This window comes from Natrix helvetica (assembly GCF_964273705.1).
Source record: "Natrix helvetica genome assembly, chromosome: Z".
Classification (NCBI taxonomy): domain Eukaryota; kingdom Metazoa; phylum Chordata; class Lepidosauria; order Squamata; family Natricidae; genus Natrix; species Natrix helvetica.
Window position 1 is genome coordinate 88,834,139 of NC_138554.1, and position 24,682 is coordinate 88,858,820.

The window sequence follows — 24,682 nt, forward strand, 5'->3', positions numbered from 1 at the left end:
GCAATAGATACAACATCTTATATATTGCTACATGCTTGCAAGCCCATACATGTTTTCCTATTGAATACCCATCAACCAAGATATCAGTAGTTGAACAGAAAATAAATTACTCTTCATATTTTCAAGTATATGGTGGGGGGAATTAAGGCATTTTTCTTTGTGCAAGTGAGATTGGGGTATTTGTATAAAATAAAGTTTAAAGTTAAGATACTTTAAATATTTATCTCCTTTGGTACCAATAGGTGTGAAATTGTTGGATAATTTCTTATAGATTTATATTTTGAATGTAGGGATAAAGTATTCAAACTGTTAAAAAAACCAGACCCCATAAAAGAGAAGGTGGTGTTGCACTATATGTAAAAGACCAGTATATTGCTACAGAAATGCACAAAACAAAAAGTGAAAACTTCCTAGAATTCATATGGGTCAATATAAAAGAAAAAAGAATGACATTGCCATAGGTATGCTACAGGCCACCCAGCCAAGCAGAAAAAATAAATGCACATTTTGCTAATCAATTAACATGTATGTAGGAAACACTACAATAGTAATGGGGGTCCTCAATTATCCTGACATCAATGGGAAGACTAATTCTGTACCTAGTGAGAAATCGAATAGGTTCCTGACCAACCTAACTGGTTGTCCAAAACTTTATCGTCCAAAACATAGAGGGACAGCCATACTGGACTTAACAAGAAATGATAGAGGGAATTGAAACTTCAAGAACCTTAGGAAAGAGTGACTGCGTCATACTGGAATTCAACAATGCAAACACAAGCAATAGAATACAATGATACAAGAGTCTTAGATTTTAAAAGATGATTTTAACAAACTCAGAGAGAAATTGGGAGAGATTTTTTGGATGAAAATCCTAAAGGAGAAAACAACTCAAGAAGCTTGGGAATCTCTGAAAAATATTATCATAAAAGCCCAGTCCAGCACAATACCATTGAAAAAGAAAAACAAGAAATCCAAGAAGAAACAAGTATGACTGTACAAAAATATCTCTGATAAGCTGAAAGATAAAAAGGGCAAAAAAATGGAGAGAAAGACACATAACTAAGGCAGAATATTAGCAGATAGGCAGAATTTGCAAAGGTTCAGAATAAACAGACTTGCAACAAAAGTCAAAGATAATAAAAAAGTCTTTCAACATATAAATAACAAGAAAAAAAATCAAGGAAATAGTCCACTAAAGAGAGAAAATTGCAAGGAACTAACAGGCAGCAGAGAAAAAGCAAAGCATGAAAAAGAAACTACAACTCAACCTACCAAAACCATAACTATAAAAGACATACTAGAAATAAAAGTTAAAATAAGCCCCCCCACCCCCACCCCCAAAAAGAAAACATGTCTGATCTTGACTAATATAAATCACTGGGACCTGAGGGATTACATCCCAGCATTCTAAAGGAGCTGGCAGATGCCATCTCAGAAGCACTGTACCATATCTTCAAAAATCCTGGCGCACCGGGGTACTACCAGAGGACTAGAAAACAACTGATATGGTCCCCATCTTCAAAAAAGGGGAAAAACACAAACCCAGGAAACTATACTAATCAGCCTAACATCAATATCCGGGAAGATACTGGAAAAGATAATTTAAAAAATAGATCTTTAAACATGTAGAAATGAGTAAAGTAATAACTGGAAGTCAGCATAGATTTGATAAAAACAGATCATGCCAAACTAATCTTATTTCATTCTTCAACATAGTGACTAAATTAGTAGACCGTGAAATACTGTGGATATAATATACTTAGACTTCAGCAAGGCATTCAACAAGGTAGACCACAACCTACTTCTTGATAAGCTAAAATAAAGTGAGATAGATAGCATCACCATCAGATGGATTTGTAACAGGCTGGCAAACCATACTCATTTAGTACTTCTTTTTTTGTTATATAGTTTTTATTAGTTTATAATATAACATACAAAGAGAATACAAAAGCAAATATTAGAGAAATGAGGAAGGGAAAAAGGGAAAGGAATAGTGGGGGAAAGAAAGGAAAAAAGAAAAAAAAAGGGCATTGACTTCCAACTCCTTTGGTGCAGTAAAATAAGGCATTAAGACCCTCAACTTTTACTTTTTCATAATAATAAAAACTAACCATTTCTGTAACAACACATCTATCTAATTAATAAAATCCAAGGTCAAAGTTTCATCTTTTTCCACCTCAAGCACAAAGTACAGAAGTGGTTTCCAAGGCAAAGTAAAGGTGTTTGTGTTTTTTTCTTTAATCAGAATAGTCAATCTCTGCTATGTTCATCAGCTTTTGCAGCCGTTCATCCATTGTGGGGGTCAAGCCAGGTGACCTTCCATTTCTGTGCGTAGAGTAGTCGGCATATATAACATCAGCGTTCTGAATTTTTTTAAGTCTTGTTCCATTAAACCCCAAAGAAAAGTTTCTGGATTTTTTTCTATATTCACTTTAAGAATTTGCTTTATTAGGATATGAATCCTGCTCCAATATTTCTTTGCTTTATCACACGTCCACCATAGATGATAAAAAGTCCCTTCTTTACATTTATATTTCCAACATTTGTTTGAGGTACCTTTATTCTTAACAATTTATCTGGAGTAAAATACCAACAATTCATCATCTTATATATTTTTCTTTTAAATTATAGTTTAATGTAAACTTTAAACCTTTATTCCACATCTTCTCTCACTCTTCAAGCATTACATTATATGCAAAATCCCTTGCCCATTGAATCATACAATGCTTTACTTGTTCATTTTCCAGATTTAAATTCAATAACACTTTATAGATTTAACAATAATATGTTCATCACTACCATATAATAAATTATCCAATTTATTTTTAACAAAGTTAAACCCATAATTCTTTTTAACCAGTTTAAATCTTTCTTTCAGTTGTAAATATGTAAATCAATGACAAACATACCTTCTGATTCTAACTTCTCCTTACATTTGAGGGTAGGTCTCCTAAGTTAAAAGAAGGTCTACCAGTTTGGCCTTATCACCATTTCTTTTCTTTAAAAAGCCGCCTGTGGAGAAACCCAAAGAGGCACCTTTGTGGAAAACAGTTTTATATTTATTTCAAACTCTCAAAGTAGCAAGTCTGACAAAATGATTGTTGAAATTAACATTTACTTTAACTTTATCATACCATAGATAACTCACTCTTTTTTTCTAAATACCAGAGCAACCAGATTATGATCAGAGAAAAATATAGGTAAGATATCAACTTTTAAAATTCTAGTTGCTAAATTTTAGAGGTCCATATCATAACAATCTTTGAAAAGGATTTATGTCTTTCTGAAAAGAATGTATATTCTCTTGCAGTGCCATTTTTTTTGCCTCCATGAATCTATTAGCACTGTTATCTATCATCACAAAAAATGTCTTTGGTAGTTTACCCTGGGAGTGTGTGATTCCCTTAGTAGATGTTCTGTCCCAAATGGTGAGTTCCCTCCATTCCAATCCTCCAACATAAACCAATTTTCAAACAAAAAAGGCATAAGTTGGTCCATAAGATACACCAAAAAATTATTTTTCCATCATTTCGCACATGGAGACCAATTACTATTGATTTTATTCCTTTAAATTCAATTTCCACTATTACAAATCTGTCATGGTCATCTAGTAGAAGTAACTTAGTTTAAATTGGCATTTTATATATAAAACCACTCCATTAATCTTTTTTGACCCAATAGAAATAAATTCCTCCTCTAATCTTTTATTTATTAAATATTTATCATCTCATATTTTTCCCCAATATATGTTTCTTGAAGGCAAATTATCTCAACATTAAGTTTTCTCAAATAGTGAAATATTTTTTTACATTTGGATAGGGTGTTAGCCCCATTAATATTACATGTAATACATTTATTTTCTACCTTTGGGTGAAATAGCAAATTCCAGTATAGAAACCTCAACTGTCTTTTCTATAGTGTCAACTTTTTGGGATTAATTACCTCCAAAGTCTTGTCTATCTCCAACACTTCAACTGGCTCTGAAATTAATTTATGTCTAGATAGAAAATCCTTGGCTTTATCTATAGAATTCAAACAAAATATTTGGTCACAATATGTATCACTCCTTCAAGCTTGTTCCAATGAAATGGAATTATTCTCTTCTTTCAAATATCAGTAAGAAATGAGTAAGCTTTTCTTTTTCTCAAAATTCTTACAAGAATTTCCTTCAAAACAATTATGTCCACATTTTCCATTCTTAGTGTAGTTTAGAGGCAATCCAGAACACGATCTCTCCTTATTTTTCTTACAAATTGAACGAAGACATCTGTTAATTGTTTTCTCATGGCAGCAGTTCTTGAGTTTACACTATAAATCTTGTCAATTTCCAAGATCGAAAAACTTTTCCTCACAATTAGTCAACCCACAATTAGTCAACTGTGCCAACTGGCTTTAATCATTTTTAGCCTAATATCCTCTCCAGAGCCTTCAGGGATTGCTCTAAATCTTAATTGCAGTTCCTTTGCTTGATGAGAGAGATCCAAGAGAACTCTCTCATCAAATTCAGCTTGTCTTGCTTCTCCAATTTATGCACCATAAGATCCACTTCACCTGTTTAATATCTCCTGTCAAACTTTGTATCTCCTCACGAACTTCCTTTGCCAATGTGTCAGTTTTTAATTCAAGCTTAGTTCCCAATACCTGGATGACTTCATGAGTTTTGGCTATGTATTCGTCCAAAAAAGATTTTAAGGATTCTACATCTCCTGGTATCTTCTCTATCCTCTTACATATCACCATAATTAATAGCATTAAATCCTACAGCTTAAATAATGCCACTTAAAAGTTAAAAAGGAAATCCCAGTTCTACCTGTACCTGTTTGGCTCCCTCGTGTGGACAACAACCCCACTGCAGTAAAAGAAACAACCTCTATATCTCTTTGCCTGCTGCTAAACCAATCAAAAGTGATAGAAACCAAAATTGTTCCCTCGCCCTACCAGCAAAACTGTGATTGGGCAAGCTTTGTTTCAAAGGTGAAAGCTTTCACCAGAGTCTGTTAAAGGCAAATCATCTTCCAAAGATTTTAGTCCAAAAGTTTCAGAGATAGTTTCCACAGTGTTTTCCAGCTTCTTTAATTTGGTTTGGATATTTCAACTCCTGCCTCATTCAACATGGTAATGTCCCAAAGCCTTAGAAATGACGATTCCACGAAAAGGAAAAGCAGGCTGCAACCAAAGGAAGCCTCATTTAGAAAAGAAAGGTAAATATGCAAAGCTAGTGTCTAAGAAGTGCATTTGAAACAGGTGGTTCCTCCATAGTGAACTTGTTTCTTGGTTGCCCAGCCAGAGACTCAACGGATCACCACTTCTTCTTCCAGAAGCTTTCTGAGAGCACCCAGTTATATGGGGAAACAAAAAGGTTGATTTCCAGAACTTTATCTTTCCCCAGGGAGGTTTTTTATGCCTTAGATAGTTTTCTAAAGCAGCTAACTGTAGGGAGTCTGTAGCAATTTGGAAAAATTGCTGCAGCCAAGTCTGTGATTTCCTTAACAGTACTAAGTCTACATGGAGAAAAGTAAGTAGTGGAGTACCACAAGGTTCCATCTTAGGTCCAGTACTCGTCAATATCTTCATAAATGACATAGATAAGAGGAACATCAAATTTGCAGATAATACTAAGCTGGCAAGAATAGCCAACACCCTAGATGATAGGCTCAAGATCCAGAAGGATCTTGACAGAGTTGAACATTGGGCCCTAACTAACAAAATGAAAGTCAATGTAGAGAAAGGTAAAGTCATACACTTAGGCAAGAAAAACCAAAAGTACACATATAGATTGGGAGGAATCAAACTTAATAGCAGTAAGTGTGAGTGGGATCTTGGAGTCTTAGTGGACAATCAATTAAATACGAGCCAACAGTGTGCGGCAGCAGTCAAAAAAGCCAATGCAATCCTAAATTGCATTAACAGAGATAATCAAGATCACATGAGGTACTAATACCACTCTATAAAGCCTTAGTAAGTGGAGGGAAGAGCAACCAGGATGATTAGGGGACTGGAGGCTAAAACGTATGATGAACAGATGCAAGTATTCTGCATGTGTAGACTAATGAAGAAAAAAACCAGGGGAGGCATGATAGCAATGTTCCAATATTTGAGGGGCTGCCACAGCGCGGCAGGTTATTTTCCAATATTTTCCAGACAGAATAATGGATGGAAACTAATCAAGGAGCGATTCCACCTAGAAATAAGGAGAAATTTTCTGACAGTGAGAACAATCAACCAATGGCACAGCTTGTCTTCAGAAGTGAGTGCTTCATCACTGGAAGCTTTCAAGAAGATAATGGACTGCCATCTGTCAGAAATAGTATAGGGTCTCCTGCTTTGGCAGGGGTTGGATTAGATTACCGAAAAGGTCCCTTCCAACTCTGTTATTCTGTTAAATCAATTACATGTTTTACCAACCTTGCCCCGAAAATACCTAAAAGTATAAATTAATAACTCCCACATTGCTGAATTGTAGTTTGGGCTGTGCTTTGAATATCCTTAATATTAAAACATGAAAAATTTTATCAATGTATGTGCTTAATTAACAATTCAAACTCTGAACATACAGTATTTCAAAATTCCATTTTACTCTGAAATAAAAATCAGAAACGTCAGACTTTTAGAATAATGTAATAAAATGCTTAAAGGAGCAATATTGCCAAAGTAAAAAAAAATCCTAGTCTCAATGGGATTTATTGACCTATTATATGCAGAATCTATAATTGAGAAAAGAGCAACATATATCCATAATTATAGTGCACAATTTCTTTCAAGGATCTATTTCTTGGTAAATTAGGAGAGGAAAACACATGCTGTGCTGTCTTTGATGTTGTTTGTTGTATGCACTGGAGATTAGTTGAAGGTATTCCAAACTTCAAAATTGGTTTCAGTTTTACATTGATTGTGCAATAAGGCTAGGCATACATTTTTCTATAAGATAGGTTTTTAAAATATTGACATGATGTGCTATATTCTCATTACGTTTTCTAACTTGAAAATATCAATTGGCCAAATAAAGGAGCCTTCTTCGTCAAATTATTATTGAATCCATTTTTTAAAATCCATGTTAGTTTCAGTAATTATTAAACATTGCTGAGGCACTAGTATAGCATTTTTATTTTTACACACCCACTTTGGAGGGCAGAACATGGTGCAATTCTGGCATATCCAATCATAATCTTGAATAAATTTATAGACCAAAAATAATTTTCAGTGGTAGAGTTGAGTTGGCATTTGAATCATTGATAACTTCAAAACTATTATTTTCACATGCCAAGAGCATTATTGTTTCTGAGATAAAGGTGCTAACCAAATTATGTGTAACCCAATGTTAAAAAACATGAAATTGTTTGCAATTTTTATTCCTGCTTTCTCCATTTTTACATTAGGCCAAGAAGGTTCTGGATATGTTTCATGCTTTAAAGATACACTTCACACTTCTTAAAGGACTTCAGGAATCACAGCAATCGGTATCAAGATGTCAAGTTGTTAATGTTGCTGTAGAAATCTTTCTCAAATGTAAGAACATTGACGGAGCATTATGGGTATTGAGAGGTAAATTTAAATAAACAACATTGGATTTGATAAAATTTATATAAATATTCATAGTTTGCTTCTGGATCAGGGTGCTGATTTTGATTTTTAAAGCCCCTCATGGTATGGGGCCAAGTTGTTTGAAGGACTGCTGCTCCATGATTCCATCTGTTCGTCCATCAGATCCAGCAAGAAAGGCTGCCTTTCAGGGAGCTACACTTAATGAGTCTGAGAAAATGGGCCTTCTCTACCATGGCACCACCTTATGGAATATTCTCCCCCTCCATCCCTCCTTATTTTCTGGAAGTCCTTCAAAATCTGGCTTTGTCATCAGGCCTGAGGTTCTTAAGGGTCCAGTGAGTTCTTGAGGTGGCTTTGTTGCTGATTGAATCTCATATGTGTGCTATATGTATTGACAAGGCCATTGTTTTTATATTTTTGTTGCTGTGCACTGTCCAAAGTCACCTCTTGTGAGATATGCGTCCATATACATGTAATAAATAAACAAATAAACCTGCATTTTTATTGTGATTTTCTATATTTATATACGTGTAGAAAATATATATTTAGAGTTACCTTATATAAATATTTATGGTTTTATTATATGATAAGCCACCCAGAGTCACATTCGAATGAAACAAACTTAATAAATAAATAAAAATAAGTAAATAAATAAAATTCATATTTGGAGGGACATGTTTAGTTCCTAGTTTTGGAATATATTTAGAATAAAGAAACTTAAAATCTAAAAGACAAATTTCAGAAGGACTATTAAGAGATGAAAGACTTATTTTTCAATTATGTTTTTCATTATTTAATGAGTCTCAAAATAAAGAAGAAATATAGTGCATGCAAACATTTAGACACCATCCTCTCTCATGACATTGTATATTTCCATGAATCCCCAAGTGAACAAAAGCTAAGAAAACCTTTACATGTGTAAGATTGAATATTACATCCTTCCTGAACTTTTGCGCACAACTACAGACATATAAAATCTGGCACCTAACTTTGTTTTACTTCATGGATAACTGTTATTTTAGTTCTATATTAATTAAATAGCTTTTCCTAGTTTCTAATATATTCTGTGTAATGGACTTGCTCCTCAAAAATATTACATAACAATTTATATTCCCGTATGCCCTTTGTTTTGTAACCTTGCCCTGTGATGTGTTGCTTTTAGTGATGCTTACGGAAATTTTTCAGCAACTGTTCCAACGATCGAATATCAGGACTTACTGTCTTTGTAAGGATACTATTACAATCCCTCAGACTATGTAATGTAGCTCAAAGAATATTAGGAATCTAAATTTCTGCTAAAGACCACTTAGAAAGCCTAGTATTATCTGAGATTTGTCCTATAATTTTGTATTTTGCTGTATGTTCTAACAATTTTAAAACATTAATATTAAACTTCCCATAGGGTCAGAATGGATTATAAATACAGCAGCATGGCCTTGTGAAAAAATGGATGTCCTAAATCGACATAATCTGCTGTGTGATGTAGCATCTGAATTAATGACAAAAAACCGGCATGATGAAACATTTGAAGTCTTAAAAAATCTTCCAGGTTTTCAGAATACTTGTGGTAAGTTGTTAGTTACTTGTTACTTATTATTTAAAACAGCAGAATTTTAGTTTGAATCTGCATCATTGGAATTTTCATTATCTAGATGTGCTGTGATTTGGGAATGTATAAATAAAATCTTAAGCAAATATTTCTGTTTTCAGTCACTTAATAAATCAGGTTTTCTAATATAGATAGCTCTACTTATTCACATAGATTCTGTGCTTTCTCTGCCACAGGACCTATCCTTAGAAAAGCCCTGTGATCCAGATGATCATCCTTTGTCAATATTTACTTATCAAAAATGATAAAAAATGGCCATTACACAAAAAAATAGTAGGAGCAGGAGTGATTTCTGATTTCTTGCTGGCTTACAGTTTGACTTTGTGAGAATCTGGCAGAGGGCATCAGAATTCATGATGACCTGACAGTGGTGCTGCAGTGACCACAACTTTTCCATTGCAATTGGTCTGAATATCCTTGAAATTTCAATTGCATTTGAGTAATTGGTCCCAGATTTTGAATGCATTCTTTAAAATAGGCTATTTGAGATATCTTGATTCAAAAATTGTTGCTCTGTGATACACTATTTTGGCTGATTGTAAAAACTGACAGGGGAGATTTAGTATTGGTGTATGTATGTATATATGTATGTATGTATGATTTATTATACCCCTTTTATTTGACTTCTTAATATAAGATATATGTAACGATTTTGCATCGTGCCTTGTTCTTATTTAAGAAGCTTCTGTATGAACTTGAAGGAGAAAAAATAAGTTTCTCAATTGTTCTTGGCATTGATATAAAAACTAAAAATAAGAAAAATGTTTTATATAGTTTATATAGTACAGTGTATCATTTCACTAATGGAAAAAGTAGTATGTTCCATAGCTGAAAAATATTCCTAAATTTTCTCTTACAGACTCTCTGGATGTATCCCAGTATGGCCTTTTGTTTAATAAACTGCTAAGAGCTTGTTCAGAAAACAGGAACATTGAAACATCATCTACTGTGGTGGCATTCATGCTTGCAAGAAATATCCATGTTGAATTTAATTTACTTCGAGCATTAATCACAGCACTAGGAAGAAGCTGTTTGTGGCTTAAAGCCAGGAAACATTATAAAAGTAAGCTTTCTTAAAGACACATCATTTCTTATGTTAGACCAACTTCTTATGGAAATGTTTGCTCTAAAAATTATTATGGTTACATTAATGTTGAACACTCTCCAGAATAATTTGGGAAACTTGTACTTGCATGTCATTTTCAATTTATGAAACAGCTATGCAAAATCTTTTGTAGACTGAGAAGCAAACTGTAAAATGATTTTAGATTATTAAAAGCATTGTATAAGACATGCCTAAATTAACCATTCTGTGAATGGAATAAGGTTTTTTTGGGGGGGGTGCATCATGCCCAAATTAAAATACATTTTGAATGTTTTGGTCTGTTTCTGGGAAGAATGGATCTCATATTCTAGATACAAACTAAAACATTTATTCTGGACTGAAATGGTTTGAACAGGGTAAAGAGCAGGAAAAGCAAGGCTGGAACTTTCTGGGAGAGCACATGTATAGACAATGATGATGGTAGAGCAGGGCATAGGGAAGGTCTGGTAGCAAGCAGACCAGCATGCTAGCCCTACAAAGAATGAGGTCACATACATTAGTAATAAATCTACCTTTCCTATAAAATTACTTGGAGATTCTTCTAGATTTTGTGTTGATAAACCCCCAGAACAACCGTTACATTCCAGATTGTATTTATATTGAACTCCAGCCAATCTGAAACAGTTCAACAAAACTTCTAGAACATAATGGTAACTTGGGCTCATATCAAAACATACTTTCTACCAATAATTATTAATATTTATTGTCTGTTTGTTATGCTTTAAGGTGTGATAAATATATTTTCAGGTAGACCCATTTTTTTAAAATTCACACAATGGATTATTTTAGAAGAGTTTATGGCAGAAAAAATACTGCAGCAATGCAGCAATATAACTTTGCTTTTTTTCTAAGAAAGGAAAAAAAACCTAGCCAAGTCCTAGATTATTTAAGAATCTCTGGAAGAATGTTAAAAATATTTTACAGCTTCCTAGTTGTACTGGCATATCTAAAATCTTTGAGCATTCTAAATAAGCCATGAGAATTGCTAATTCTTCTTTTCTTCTCTTTTCCACTTACCAAAATATCCAGAGGAATCAACAGTATGAAAATGGGGAAATTCAGAGTTGTCTATGTATTAAAGTAACCTTAAAATTTGTAATACGTTACCGAAAAAAGAGATACATGTTTAGCTAATATTAACCCTTCTTTGTTTCTTTTTTTGTCATTTTAGATGCTTTAGCATTGGGTTGCTATCCAGCACTAGAGGGAAATCTTTATCGTAAACTTTTATTGATTCCTTCTTATATGAGTGAAGTTGAAATGCTATTAGCAATTGAAATTTTTTTGGTTTCAAATGCCAGTAGTATTCAGAGTCCTGGAGCTTCTAGTCAAATACTTCAAATAGTATTAAAAAGGTTAGTATGTATTCCAGATGCATATCTAATCAGCTGAAAAAGTTGCTCATGTATTGATTTATCTCCTGCAAAAGATGTATTATTTTATTATTTAGATATTTTTTGACAAACAATAGACTAATAAAATTAACATAAACTCCTGCTGTCATTTCCAATCATAGAAATATTGCTACTGAAAATTTTCCAGAACAATAGAATGTTAATCATAACTCTTGTGATTTTGCATTTTTTTTCAGATGTGAAGGTAATATTCAAAACAGTGAAGAATATCAGAATGCTATGCAGAGACTATTTCAGGCTGTTCAGATATCTAATCCAAAGCTTTTCATAAAGCATTTGACAGTCAATGTTAATAAGGACCAAATTTATAGTTTGGAGTATATTTCCGTACTTAAATGGTTGAAAGAGAATATGAAATGGGCAGGAAAAGCCTGGCTTTTTTAATCAAGATTTGGTTACAGTAATCATTGCTTAAAATAAATAAATAAGGATTGTTTATGCTGTTTTTAGATTCTTAATAATTTGATATTTTGGTTTTTAACATTAAAAAAACAATTCAGAATATGGCTTCCTAGGCATCGTTATTCAGAAGGGCCTGTTCTTGATCACTTACCTTTTTTTCTGTATCAAAATATGCTCACAGTTCAGGGTTAGAATTAGAGGTTTCATAATTTTTACCGTCTTTCAAAAACAAGGTTGTTGCCATGCAAATAAGTTTATTGTTCTGAGGACTGTATATAATAAAATTTTATAGTTTGGGAAATACTTGCGTACTAAAACAGTTGGCTTTTTTAGTCAATGAAGACTTTTTTACAGTAATCATTGTTTAAAATGAATCAATAAAGCTTGTTTCTATTATATTCAGACTCCTACTTTGTTCAATGTTAGTTTCTAACAAAAGAAAATAATACAAAAATTTGCTTTCTAATGTGATCATTCAGAAAGACCAATCTTTTTTTTAAAAAGGAACAGATTTTTTTTTAAACTAAAACAAATTACCATATTTTTCGGAGTATAAGACACACCCAAGATTTTTTTTTAAAGAATTTTATTGGTTTTACAATTTTTTTTAGGAAAGGGGTATTGGATATGTGTACAAATTTTGACAGCTACATCGTGCAGGAAATGGTATTCCCCCCAAGACTCATAACTTTTACAAAAAGATAAATAAGATGTTATTGCTTAACTAACTTCTGACAGCTTATTCTTACATTGTATCTTTCAATAATTTCAATCATTTACTTTGTATCAAACAAAAAGATTCATTATATCAACAATTGCACTATTTTTCTAACTTACTTTTGTGATCTGAGTTTTCTCATTGTTGCCTCCTCCCCCCCCCGCCTGCCAGCAAAACCTCGGCACCTCCCATGTCTTGTGTAGTGTCCTCCGCTTTATCTAGGAGAGTTTTGTTTTTTTCCATGAAGGCCTCCTCCTCCATAGTTGTATTAATTCTAATTCTACTGCCCTCCCAGAAAATCAGCATACCTTCTGGCAGAAGCCACCGAAACCAAAGACCTTTATCAAATAATTTTTTTGCTAATTGTGCATATTTTTTCCTCTTATCTCTTACTTTCTTCGGTATTTGTTTCAGAATGGCTATCTCTCTGTCCTGGTATTTTAATGTTTACCCCCTTTGTGCCCCCCAAATCTCATCTCTTGTAGCCTTTCTAAGAAATTTAATATGAACCTCTCTTGGAACATTGTGTGTTCTAGCATAAGCTGAATTAACTCTATAAACCAAGTCAATATCCCACCCTAACTGCTGTTTGTCTTTTTTAATATATTCAGCTAAGATTGTTGTCATTATCTCCTTTAGGTCTTCATTGTCAGTCTCAATTACATTTTGAAATCTAAGGAAAAAAGACATCCTTTCAAATTCCATTTTTTTCATGTGGTTCTCAAGTTCTAAATTTCCTCTCTGGACCCCCCTCACCTCCCCCCTCATCTCAGCCGTCCCCTCCTCCAGAATGTCCAGTCTCTGTTTGTTTTGTGCCATTTGATTTTCTTTGGAGCCATCATAGAAAAAAAGGACTCAGGAATATTTATGTCCATACAGAGAAATGGCGACTGTAGAAAGGCACAACCAAGAGAGACCACGAGGCAGGCAGTTCAGATAGGAATAGAAGCCTTCCATATAATTCAATTCCAGCCAATTGAGTCAGTTATTCCAAGTCCAAGATACTATGTAGCAAGAGATGTTTCTGGGAGTCACGGAGACAAAAGCACAATGCCAGTAGTTTTTATAGGAGGAGTCTAATTTCACAGGGCATAAAGACAGCGGAAGTGTGCCATCTTGCTTCGCCAACACCGGGGATCAGAAAGCAACAAGTCAAAAGTTTTCAAAGTTTTTAAAACAGTCAGATTCATTTTTCTTTCACAATTGTATTAGGACATTCATTTTGCCATTGCTTGTAGCGAGTGTGATCTTTTAAAAACTCTCTCTCTCTCCTCTGAGAAAGGAGATAGCTCCAAGCCGCTTTTCCGAGGGGGGGAATCCCCCTTCCTCCGATCACACTTCCCAAGGGAGGATTGAAAGTCTCTTGAAAAGCTGACAATCTCTCATTTAAATATCAAAGGAGAGTCAAAGGAGAATTGGGGAGGATTCCCATCTCACTGTACTTCAGCTGCAGCCTTCAAGTTATCGATCATCCAGCTGCCTCGAAACAAGGTTGTGTGGGAGCGCACCCCCCTCTTGCTTCTCGGCTCCTGGGGCAATGCCAGGGACTCCCCCGCGGCCACCGCCGTTCCAGGGGACCCCCAGCGAGCAGCCCATAAGGCAGGGCGCCCGTTCAAGGCACCCTGTGCCCCCCCAGCCAAGGGGAGCCCACCAAGAGAGCGCAGGGCAGACGAAACACGTCCGTTGCTCTCAACAACCGGAAGTGGAGTGCCAGACACACCCAAGATTTTAAATAGGCAAATTTTTTAAAAAATGCATTCTGCAGACCTCCCAAAAATGGTCCGTTTTTCACAAAAATGGGCCCATTTTTTGTCAAAAAAAGGGTATGTATAGCCTTTAGGAGGCTTATAGAGTTCTCCTGGGGACTGGGGGAGGGCAAAATTGAGCAAGAAATTGTCAGTTTTTCGCTCATTTCTACCCTCCCCAGCACCCAGGAGTACTCTGAAAGCCTAAAGGCTATGCACAGGCATTTTGGTGAAGGGAGCATGATTTCGGGAGGCAAAATGCTGTATTCAGTATATAAGATGCATCCAGATTTCAGCCTCTTTTTTGAGGGAAAAAGGTGTGTCTTATACTCTGAAAAATACGGTAATATTTGAGGGAAAAGAGTAAAAAAAATAGGAAGCCAAAATCCTGGAAAAACGTAAAATACAAAGAAATGATTTCTGATTTTATTTTACAACATATTAATATAAATTTGCCAGTGTAAGGTTACAACATAACTTGCATTTTTATATTACTACCGAATTATTGTTCCTAATAATCAAACCCATATATTATAATTTCATTTTTTTTCTGTTTCCCACCAAAAGTCCATAAAGGTCTTTCAATAAGTATTAAAATTTACTCAATGTCTTCTCCAATCAAAGCTATCATTATTGCAGTCTTGGCCACTTCCATCTTCACTATCCATTCTTCTATTGTAGTTAATGTCAAGTTTTCCCACCATTGTGTATATAAGCGCTGCCATTATCATACAAAAGAGCAAAGTCCATTTTTTTTCTGCTTGTCCATCAGTTGAAGTATTATAGACAAGTATTTTAGACAATTTTTCTAGTGACAAATACTAACACTACATCATTTTATAAAAGTTTTCTTTTAAGATTATAATGTAAATTTTAATCCTTTCATCCACATAATTTCCAAATGTTTCACTTGTACATTATAATCAACATTTTAGCCCATTTTATATACTTTTTCACTTGCTCCTCCATTTCAAATTTTAGTAAATATTTACAGATGTTAGCAGTAACATGTTCCTAATCCCTACATAATTCTGTTTCAAATTCTGTATTACAATGTTCAAAACCGAAAGTCATTTTATCAATTATAAATCTATTTAGTACTTGTACATAAGAAAATAATTGACATGGGAAAGGGGCTGACGTCGCAATGGCACGACGTGCGATCTTGGTGGGCCGAGATTGCAGTCGATATTTCTGCCGCTGGACGGTCCATTTGGACCTAAACGATCCCGCAGAGATGGTGATTGAGAAGAGCACCTCCTGCTGATCTCAGGGACACCGCAAAGTCCTTGAAAGATCCAGGAATACCCTTTTTTTCCTGTGACAGAAACACAGTTAATGAAGCTGCTGAAGTTGGGACAGCTCCGGAACGGGAAGAAAGCGAAAGTGTGTCGAATTGGTGAGGAAATTTTATTATTAGAAAAAGAGACTACCCCAAAAAAATTAACTTAAATTAAAATTGAAGATAGAAGACTGTAAGCGGAGAGATTAATCTACATTAAACTTAGTGTGTTATTCTGTTTTTTGTTTTTTTTATGGATGGAATTTTTGCAAAGACTCCCTATTTTTTAAACTGAATTGATTAATTTTTCTTCTTTTTTCACTTTTGCTTACACCTATGGATTAAATAAAATTTTCCTTTTTTTATAATGCTTGATTGGATTGATTGGATTGTTTTTGATCTCCATTTAAGGGTTTTTTTTTCTTTCTTAAGCTTGGAATATAAAGAAGATAAGGATTATAAAGAAAGAACAACAGGAGGAAAAGCAGTTACACTGCTACTTAGAGGCTGGAGGCTGGATACATTGTTTTTTCTTCTTTTTCTTTGATCACTTGAGATTCAAGTTTCTTTCAGTTTGTTTACTGACAGTGATAGTAGGAAGAGCACAAGTTGTTTATAAATGTGTTTTTTGGGAGTTCTTCACTAGCTATTAGAGGGAAGACAACATTTTGACTTGAAAGATATTAAATGAACCTGTTTGAAGTTTATTAAAATAGCCTTGAATCCTATGGTGGCAGTACCTGCAAAATTGGAAGAATGGCACAGCAGGAAAAAGAAACTAACATTGCAAATGATTATGTTTGAAATTCAAAATCTATTAGTTGTGACAAAGAGAATTGAAAAGAGATTGGAGAATATGGAATACAAAACAGAAAAATTTGATGGAAAAACTGAGGATGTTTATCAAATAAAGAATGTGGAGGACAGAGTTCAAAAAACGGAAGGAAAAAATGAGCAAAGAGATAAGAAAACTGTGGATACTGACAACAAAATGAGCGTGGTTGGTAATGCCAAGAGTGGAGTATGGAAAGAGGAGATAGATGGATTGGAACTCTACCCCAGACTTCAAAACACAGAAGAAGAAAAGAGAAAAATTGACGGAGATAAGGAGAGAAATCTTGACAGAAGCACCAGTGATAACCAAAGATAAGCTGATGGAAAGAGCAGATGCTGGGTTTCAAGCGTCTATGAGATACAAAAGAAACAACATGTTGCGAAGAGAAGTACATACAAGATTTATTAAGAAAGTAACTAGAATATTAATGGCAAGAGATATAAGACTGCACTATTACTGGAAAGATACAGGTTGATGCAATGAAAATGTATAATAAAAGCTAAGCTAAATTTAGTTTACTAGTAGTATGTATAAAATGAAGTGACAATAGCTATAGTTAAATAATGATTAATAATGATAACAATACATATTTGATAATATGAAATTTTATATAAACAATACATGGAGAATATGACAGGAGGTTTAAAAGCTTTATGTAGAATATGTTATAAAGATGTATTGCGATTGGATGATTTTAGGATGATTTAATAGAATGTTATCATATAATCCTATTCTAGATTTTGAATATTATATATAAAAGGATGTAAAACAATTGTAGTCAAATTAAGGTTGAGATATAATAATCGTGATACACATGAATATAGACAATTTGATATGAAAAGAAGGTGATGACTATGGAAGTGATGCATGGAAATACTGTAACCAACTGACACACTTTCTACAATTTGTAATTGAAGATAGTTTTTTTTATTTTTATGTTTGTCTTTGTTCAAAAATAAATAAAAATTGTTTCAAAAAAATAATTGACATACAGTATATATAATTTTATTTTATTTTGAAATCTCCTTGGAAAAATTCCAATATATGAGTACAGCTTAACCATTTATGTTTAGTTATCATTTCTCATCTATATTTTGTTTCTTGTGATGACAAGAAGAGCCAGTTCTTGATAAAAACATTTCCTGTATTAAAATGGGTTTCTAATTTATGTTTAAAATTTGAGGCTTCATAATCTTTAAAAAAGACTATTGTCATAGAAACCATGATTTGATAGCTCTGAGGATAGTATATAATAAAAATCCACTTTTCAAAGTAAACAAGTTAAGTTTTAAAAAGAAACTAACCATAAGCAGAAGCTTCAAAATATTGAAATCATTAAACAGAAATAAAATATAATGTCTTTTGATTTGAGCTCAGCTCCTAGTGACAGACATGTCCCTATAGAGGTTTTTCTTTTGGCAGCAGTAAAGGAGTAGTTTTCCTCTGCTTTATTTCCCTGTTGAATCTGCTTCTCAGGCTAGCAATATTCTGGTGTTGCCAGATGGTGTGCCATTTCTAGATCAAGCCTACTTACCAGTCTAATATACAGGATTTGGTAGGTAGTACTATTTAGTACCATTAAAGCTACTTGATACAGCCAAAATCAAAATGGCTAGAAAGTATGACAACATTAAAATGTCTCTTGAAACTCTGTTCAGTTGGTCTTTCCTAAAGAATGTTTTGTAGTGAGAAGATGTGTAATATTAAATGTAGGGAATAATCATCATCATCATTTTAGCCATTGTTTATCCACTGCAAGATAAAGGCTTCCGCTTGATTCCAACCAATACAGTCCTGAACTTTCTTTTGCCAATTACGCCTGCAATACTTGCTGATGTCGTCAATCCATCAGTCTCTTTCATGGACACTTTTTATCAAGTGTCACTTTTGTCTGAAGTAGTATAGGGTTTTCATGGGGTTGGACTAGAAGATCTCCAAGGTCCCTTCCAACTCTGTTATTCTATTCTAAAAAAAAGTGGGATCCATTCTATCACTGCCTTGGTTCACCTGGCATCAGTTCTTGCTATGTGACCAGCCCATTTCCATTTCAATTCTTTTACTCTCTGATGATATTGTATACTTTTGTTTATTCTCTAATCCATGTGCAGGTCTTTCTTTTTTTTCTATAATATTTTTTATTTATATATAAATATTTTGAAAACAGTTTATTGTCCAGGCATTTCATTTTACCAAAAAAGCAACATATAGTGGTAATATATATAGCAGTTATAGCAATATTAATAGTTATATTAGCTTATTTATAGTCATATTTATACTAGCATACTTATAGTCGTAGACAGTGTTCATCTTTTACGCACACATAACAAAAATCTTTCTTCATCTAACTTCTACCTCATATCTAACCATTGATAAAACCTATCCCATGTTGAGTATTATTCTGTATCTCCTTTATCTTTTGTTTTCAGTGTCAGTTTCAGCACAATATTTTCTGAATTATGCTTTCATCTGATGGGGTGTTCTCATTTTTCCAATATTGTGCAAATACAGTTGTCGCTGCTATCAATATATGTAGTATTAAATAGCTTTCTGGTATTATACCTAACAGAATTATTTCTGGCTTTAAATTTATATGCTGCTTAATCATCTTTTCCAACCATGTATGTATTTTTGTCCAGTATTTTCTTGCCTTCATACATTCCACCACATATGATAATAAGTACCTGGCATCTGGTAATATTTTCAACATTTGGCAGACATATGTTTAAACATTTTTCATAGTCTTGTTGGTGGCAGATGCCACCTATAGAACATTTTGTAAATATTTTCCTTATAAGCAGTAGCCATTGTCAGTTTGTAATTTCTATTCCAAAGTTTTTGCCATTTATCTAATTCTATAGCATAGCCAAAGTTTTTTGCCAATACTATCATTGTTTCTTTTACTTGTTCATCTTCCATTTTGAAGCTTAGTAGATAACTATATTATTTTCTTATCAGTTTTTCATCTGTCCCTAATAGTATCTGATCAATTGTTGTTGGTTCTTTATAGAAACCTCTTTTTTTGCATCTTTTTCATATCTCGATATTTGCATGTGTGGCCACCATTGCTTCCATTGTAGAAAGCCAGACAGGTATTTTCCTACAGTTTTGTGTTTTAACGTTTTTCCATACTAAAAGTAAAGCATTCCTCACATAGTGTCTTTGAAAATATCTATGTACTGTATTCCTTCCATACCACAAAAAGGCATGCCACCCTAATTGAAGATCATGGCCCTCCGGTAGCAATAATCATCTATGCCTCAAGTTTATCCATTCTTTCACCCATGTAAATACAGATACCTGGTAATACAACTCTCAATCCGGGAACCCCAAACCCCCATTACATTTAAACTCCTGCAACATTTCCTTTGCCAGATATATTTCAAAACTATTTTGTTCAATTCCTCAAAATATTTTTTCTCTAATTTTATCAGTATTGTTTGAAATAGGAAAAGTAGTTTCGGCACTATATTCATTTTTATAGTAGCTATTCTGCCTACCATTGAGAGTTGTAGATTTCCAAGTCCAGTTTAATTTGTTGCATTATATAATTGTCATTTATATAGTTGTCATCTTTAATTGTGCATCTTCCTGTTAAGTACATTCCTAAATATTTCACTTTCTTTACTATCTGAAGATCTATCTACTTTGCCAGTTTGTTTTCCTGCTTATCTGTAAGATTTTTAACTAATATTTTAGTTTTTTCTTCATTTATTTTCAGTCCTGTAACTTCTTCATACTCCTCCATTTTTCCCATTAGTCTGGGGCCGATTTCTAATGGTTCTTCTAATATAAAAACCAGGTCATCTGCAAATGCTTGTAATTTATACTCTTCTTTTTAATTTCCATTCCTTTTATTTCTGGATCCTGTCTAATATTTCTAATTAGTGCTTCCAATGTCAATATGAAAAACAATGGGGACAATGGACATCCTTGTCTTGTGCCTTTTTATATAGAGAGATTTTCTGTCATGTTCCCATTCACTATCACTTTTGTCTGATTTGTATAAATTGCCTTGATCATGTTTATAAATTTTTCACCATAGTCCATACACTTTAATTGTTGCACCATAGATTACCAATTTACATTATGAAAAACTTTCTGAGCATCTAGAAAGATCAATGTCAATTGTTTTTCACGGTGTACTTTGTGGAGTTAATTGGTTACTCGGTAGCTGGCAAACCACACTTTGTGATCAATCAAAGTCCACATTTCTTCCTCTTAATCCTTTGCTTACAAGAAGAGACGATGGAATTTGCACATAGACACATTCCATGCAATAAGAAATTAACTAGTAAACATATGGGTCACGTATCTATATCATAAATTGTTCACGAGGAGAGCATGTATCTGTAAACCAATCAGTATTTGCCAAGTGGATTTTCTTTCCAATGAGCTTTTGCTATTCCGAGAAGCTTGACAATAAAAGGGAGCACTGGGGAAATACTCAGGGTGCCTTCCCATCAGGGTGCCTTTTCCCATCAACCTTGTTCCTGTCTGGATCCTCATTTCTACGTCACCAACATCTGGTGACCCCGACGTGATTACCTCATACTCATTCGGCCGGACGAGCCCAGGTGCACCACAGCGAACTTCACTCGCAATATTTCGTGAGTATGGGGAGGGGGGACTGTCAGCTCCACAGAAGGTTCATGCGAAAGAGCTGCAGAAATTACTTAAATATAATGAGATGACAGGAGTTAGTCTACATGAGTTAGAAAACTTAGTAGGTAAAATAGGTTGTCAATGTCCCTGGTACCCCAAGGCAGGAACTTGGGAATTAGGGACTGGATAAGAATTGGAATACAATTACATACCGAGCCACGAGCTCCTATTCAACATTTATTGTTATGGCAAACATGCAGGGATATAATAGAGAAGGTGGGTACTCATAAACTCAAGGCACCGTCCCCAATGCTCTCTTTAATCCCAGAGGAGGGATTTGCTCCCCCTCCATATATGCAACTAGCTTTGCCGGCACCAACTACGTTGAAGCTGGGGGAAGTTGGTTCCCAGACCGCTCCCATATTAAGTGGTTCTTCACAAGGATCAATGAGTGCAGTCCGAGCAGGATTTCAAGAAGAACAAAGGAAAGGAAACTTCACAGAACAAGAACTTGCAGAAGGGCTTCAAGCCTTCCCAGTGGTACAAACAGTTTCTAATGGTTATCAGTTGATCCCACAAGATTGGAAAGATTTGTTTAGAATGCTTCTTACACCTGCACAATATGTATTTTGGGATTCAGAATACCAAGGAGAGGCTTATTCGGATTTTATTGATAAATTACAAGAACGGCAAATAGATAATGAAGAAGCTAGCGGGGAATTGATGAAACAACTAGCTTATGAACATGCTAATGCAGATTGTCGTAAAGCTTTGATATCTATTATAAATATAAGAGAATATACTTTAGCGGACATGCTGTAGGCATGTTCAGACATAGGCACAAATGCATTTCAAATTGATGCATTAGCAGCTGCATTACAAAAAGGACACTTTGGCAAGCCCAAAGGAAATTGTTTTAATTGCAAAAAATCTGGACATTTTAAACAGCAATGCCAAGCTCCAGGTGGAGGCGCTTATAAAGGCAATGGGCCGGGGGGTGGGGGGGCAAGTGCCAGACCACAAACAGTTTGTCCCAAATGCAAAAAGGATAAACCTCTTTTTGCCTTTACTGTCCCAGTTATAAATTCAGAAAAGCCAACGGAAAGGTATCAATGGACAGTTTTACCTCAAGGTATGCTGAATAGTCCAACATTATGTCAGCACTTTGTATCTAGAGCTTTAGAACCTTTTAGGAAAAGATATCCTCAGGCTGTAGTTTATCATTACATGGATGATATTTTAGTATCGGCACCAAAGATTCCTTTAAATTGGTTACCTGAATTGACTCAAGATCTTGCAGCTTATGGATTGCAAATAGCACCAGAAAAGATACAAGTTAAAGAACCTTTTCTTTATTTAGGTCATAAGCTATTACAGACTTATTCACACTCACAAATTCCTCAATTAAAAATAGAGGATACATTGTCATATGTTAAACTACAACAGCTTTTAGGTTCAATTAACTGGTTACACCCATATGTGGGTCTTCCTACCAGTATACTTAGCCCTTTATTTGGTGCATTAAAACTAAGAGATAATCCTTCTGATTTAATACAGTTGACAGCAGCGCAGAAGGAAGTATTTGACCAAATAAAAAGTACATTAAAATTAGTCTGGGTGGATAGATGTCAGGACAACACGCCTTTAACTATCATATTCATTCCTACTCAGAAACAACCTACAGCTGTCATAGCTCAAGAAATCATACTACAGGGCAGGCTATCGTAGAACAAGCTAATCATACCCTAAAATCAGCTTTGGAAAAACATAAACGGGGAAACCCCATAGGCCTTTCTGGGAAACAGGAATGGCTGAACAAAGTTCTATTCACATTACATCATCATAATATAAAAAAATTATCTACTCCAGTGGATGATCACTTTGGCCATAGAACAAGTCATCCTCAGCAACAAGTAATGTATAGATTGTTACCTAATCCTGAATGGCATGGTCTGGTTCCTTTGTTACATGGGGACGAGGATATGCTGCTGTGCTTGCTCCAACAGGACCCGTGTGGATTCCAGCGTGGTGTGTAAAACCTTGGAAAGATGTCATGGCACAAAGGATTGAAAAATCCGATATCCAACTTCTCCCTCAGTCTGCAGAATCCTCAAATGGATCGAGACCGGGCATCTCGGAAGAAACATAATCCAACTTGGGGACAAATTAAGGCTTTGTCTGCTCAAGCCAGTCAGCTCTTGCAAGATCAAAATATGGAGCCAACACCAGAGAACTTTTTAGTAGCTGCTTTTTCTTGCTTAAATGCGAATTCTCTCACTATTGTGTTGTGCATACTTTTTACATGTCTTTTCCCTCCAACTTTGGCAACCCCACAGGAAGGCATTCCAGAACAAGGACTTTGGGACCAAAATCGCTTTCTGTGGGATGTTCAAAATGTTTCAAAAATGATTAACAGAACTGACTGTTGGATTTGTATGCATGTTCCTACACACACAAAAGGAGGAGTCATGGACTTAACAAAGACTTTCACTTTGGGGGGAAAAAAAAAACGGAGAACTTTTTCCTTTTAAAATGGCTACTTTTCTTTCTCTGCTTGTTTTCCTTAAATGACTCTTACTGAAACCTTATACAACAGTGCCATCTAGTGGTTGGAATTGAAAAAGAGGGAAAAAAAGAAAAGAAAAGAGGATTTTCCTTTTGTTTTCTCTTTTTTGTTGTTTTTGTTTTTTTGACTTTCTTGGCGCCTTGGCAAGTTATGGCTGCACAGAGAGGTACCAAGCCCAAGGGCACCTCCTCTCCTTTACAACAATCTCAGCTGTCCTTGTTGGCACAACTTCAATCTCAATCCCAAAATCCACCACCTGCAGCAATTACCAATAAAGAAATATTGGATACTTTGAACATTAAGTTTGGTGATATGGAGAAAAATATGTTGGATTTGAAACAACAAATGAGAAGCCAACAGGACCAAATGGATCAAATGAACCAAACTAAGGAAGAGATGAGGGATCAGGCAGCTCGGGCTAATCAAGATATTAGAAATGATGTTGTTTCTGCCCTTTCTGGACTGGCTGTAAATTTGGAATTCCTGGATGATGTGGTTAAAGAGACTCAGAAGGATGTTGGAAAATTGGAATACCGGGCAGACAAGTTGGAAGAGAGGGCGGATAGAATTGAGCTTGAGCAGTTGTTATTCCAGTACAAGCAGTTAGAGGCTGTTTTGCGGGTAAGGGGTTTGCCAGAGGATAAAGACAGCGGGAAAGGAGAAGATTTGAGGGTGATTTGCGCGGAGGCTTTTGCCCCCCTTCTACAAGTGGATCCAAAAGAGATTCTCCAACAGATTGAGAAAGCCTACAGAGTTAACTCCTGGTATGCAAGACAGCGAAACTTGCCAAGAGATGTGGTGGTTCATCTGGAAAGGAGATACCTGCGTAATGAGATTGTACAGGCTGCATATCATCAGAGA

General features: G+C 34.8%; 1 protein-coding gene and 1 long non-coding RNA gene across 2 annotated transcripts in view; both read left to right on the forward strand.

Annotated features, from left to right (window-relative positions):
• Positions 1–12,469, forward strand: part of TOPAZ1 (testis and ovary specific TOPAZ 1) — a 63,572-nt gene extending 51,103 nt beyond the window's left edge. Inside the window, exons 16-20 of the mRNA XM_081970656.1 lie at positions 7,377–7,542; positions 8,945–9,109; positions 10,011–10,214; positions 11,428–11,611; positions 11,848–12,469. Coding sequence (XP_081826782.1) covers positions 7,377–7,542; positions 8,945–9,109; positions 10,011–10,214; positions 11,428–11,611; positions 11,848–12,055 — 927 coding nt within the window. The 3' untranslated portion in view covers positions 12,056–12,469. The remainder of the gene's footprint in view (positions 1–7,376; positions 7,543–8,944; positions 9,110–10,010; positions 10,215–11,427; positions 11,612–11,847) is intronic.
• Positions 12,470–21,119: 8,650 nt separating this feature from the next.
• On the forward strand, positions 21,120–23,712 carry LOC309382048. The gene is made up of 3 exons (XR_014173619.1): positions 21,120–21,260; positions 22,334–22,387; positions 23,262–23,712. It is a non-coding gene; the product is annotated as an uncharacterized lncRNA (long non-coding RNA).
• Positions 23,713–24,682: the final 970 nt, after the last annotated feature.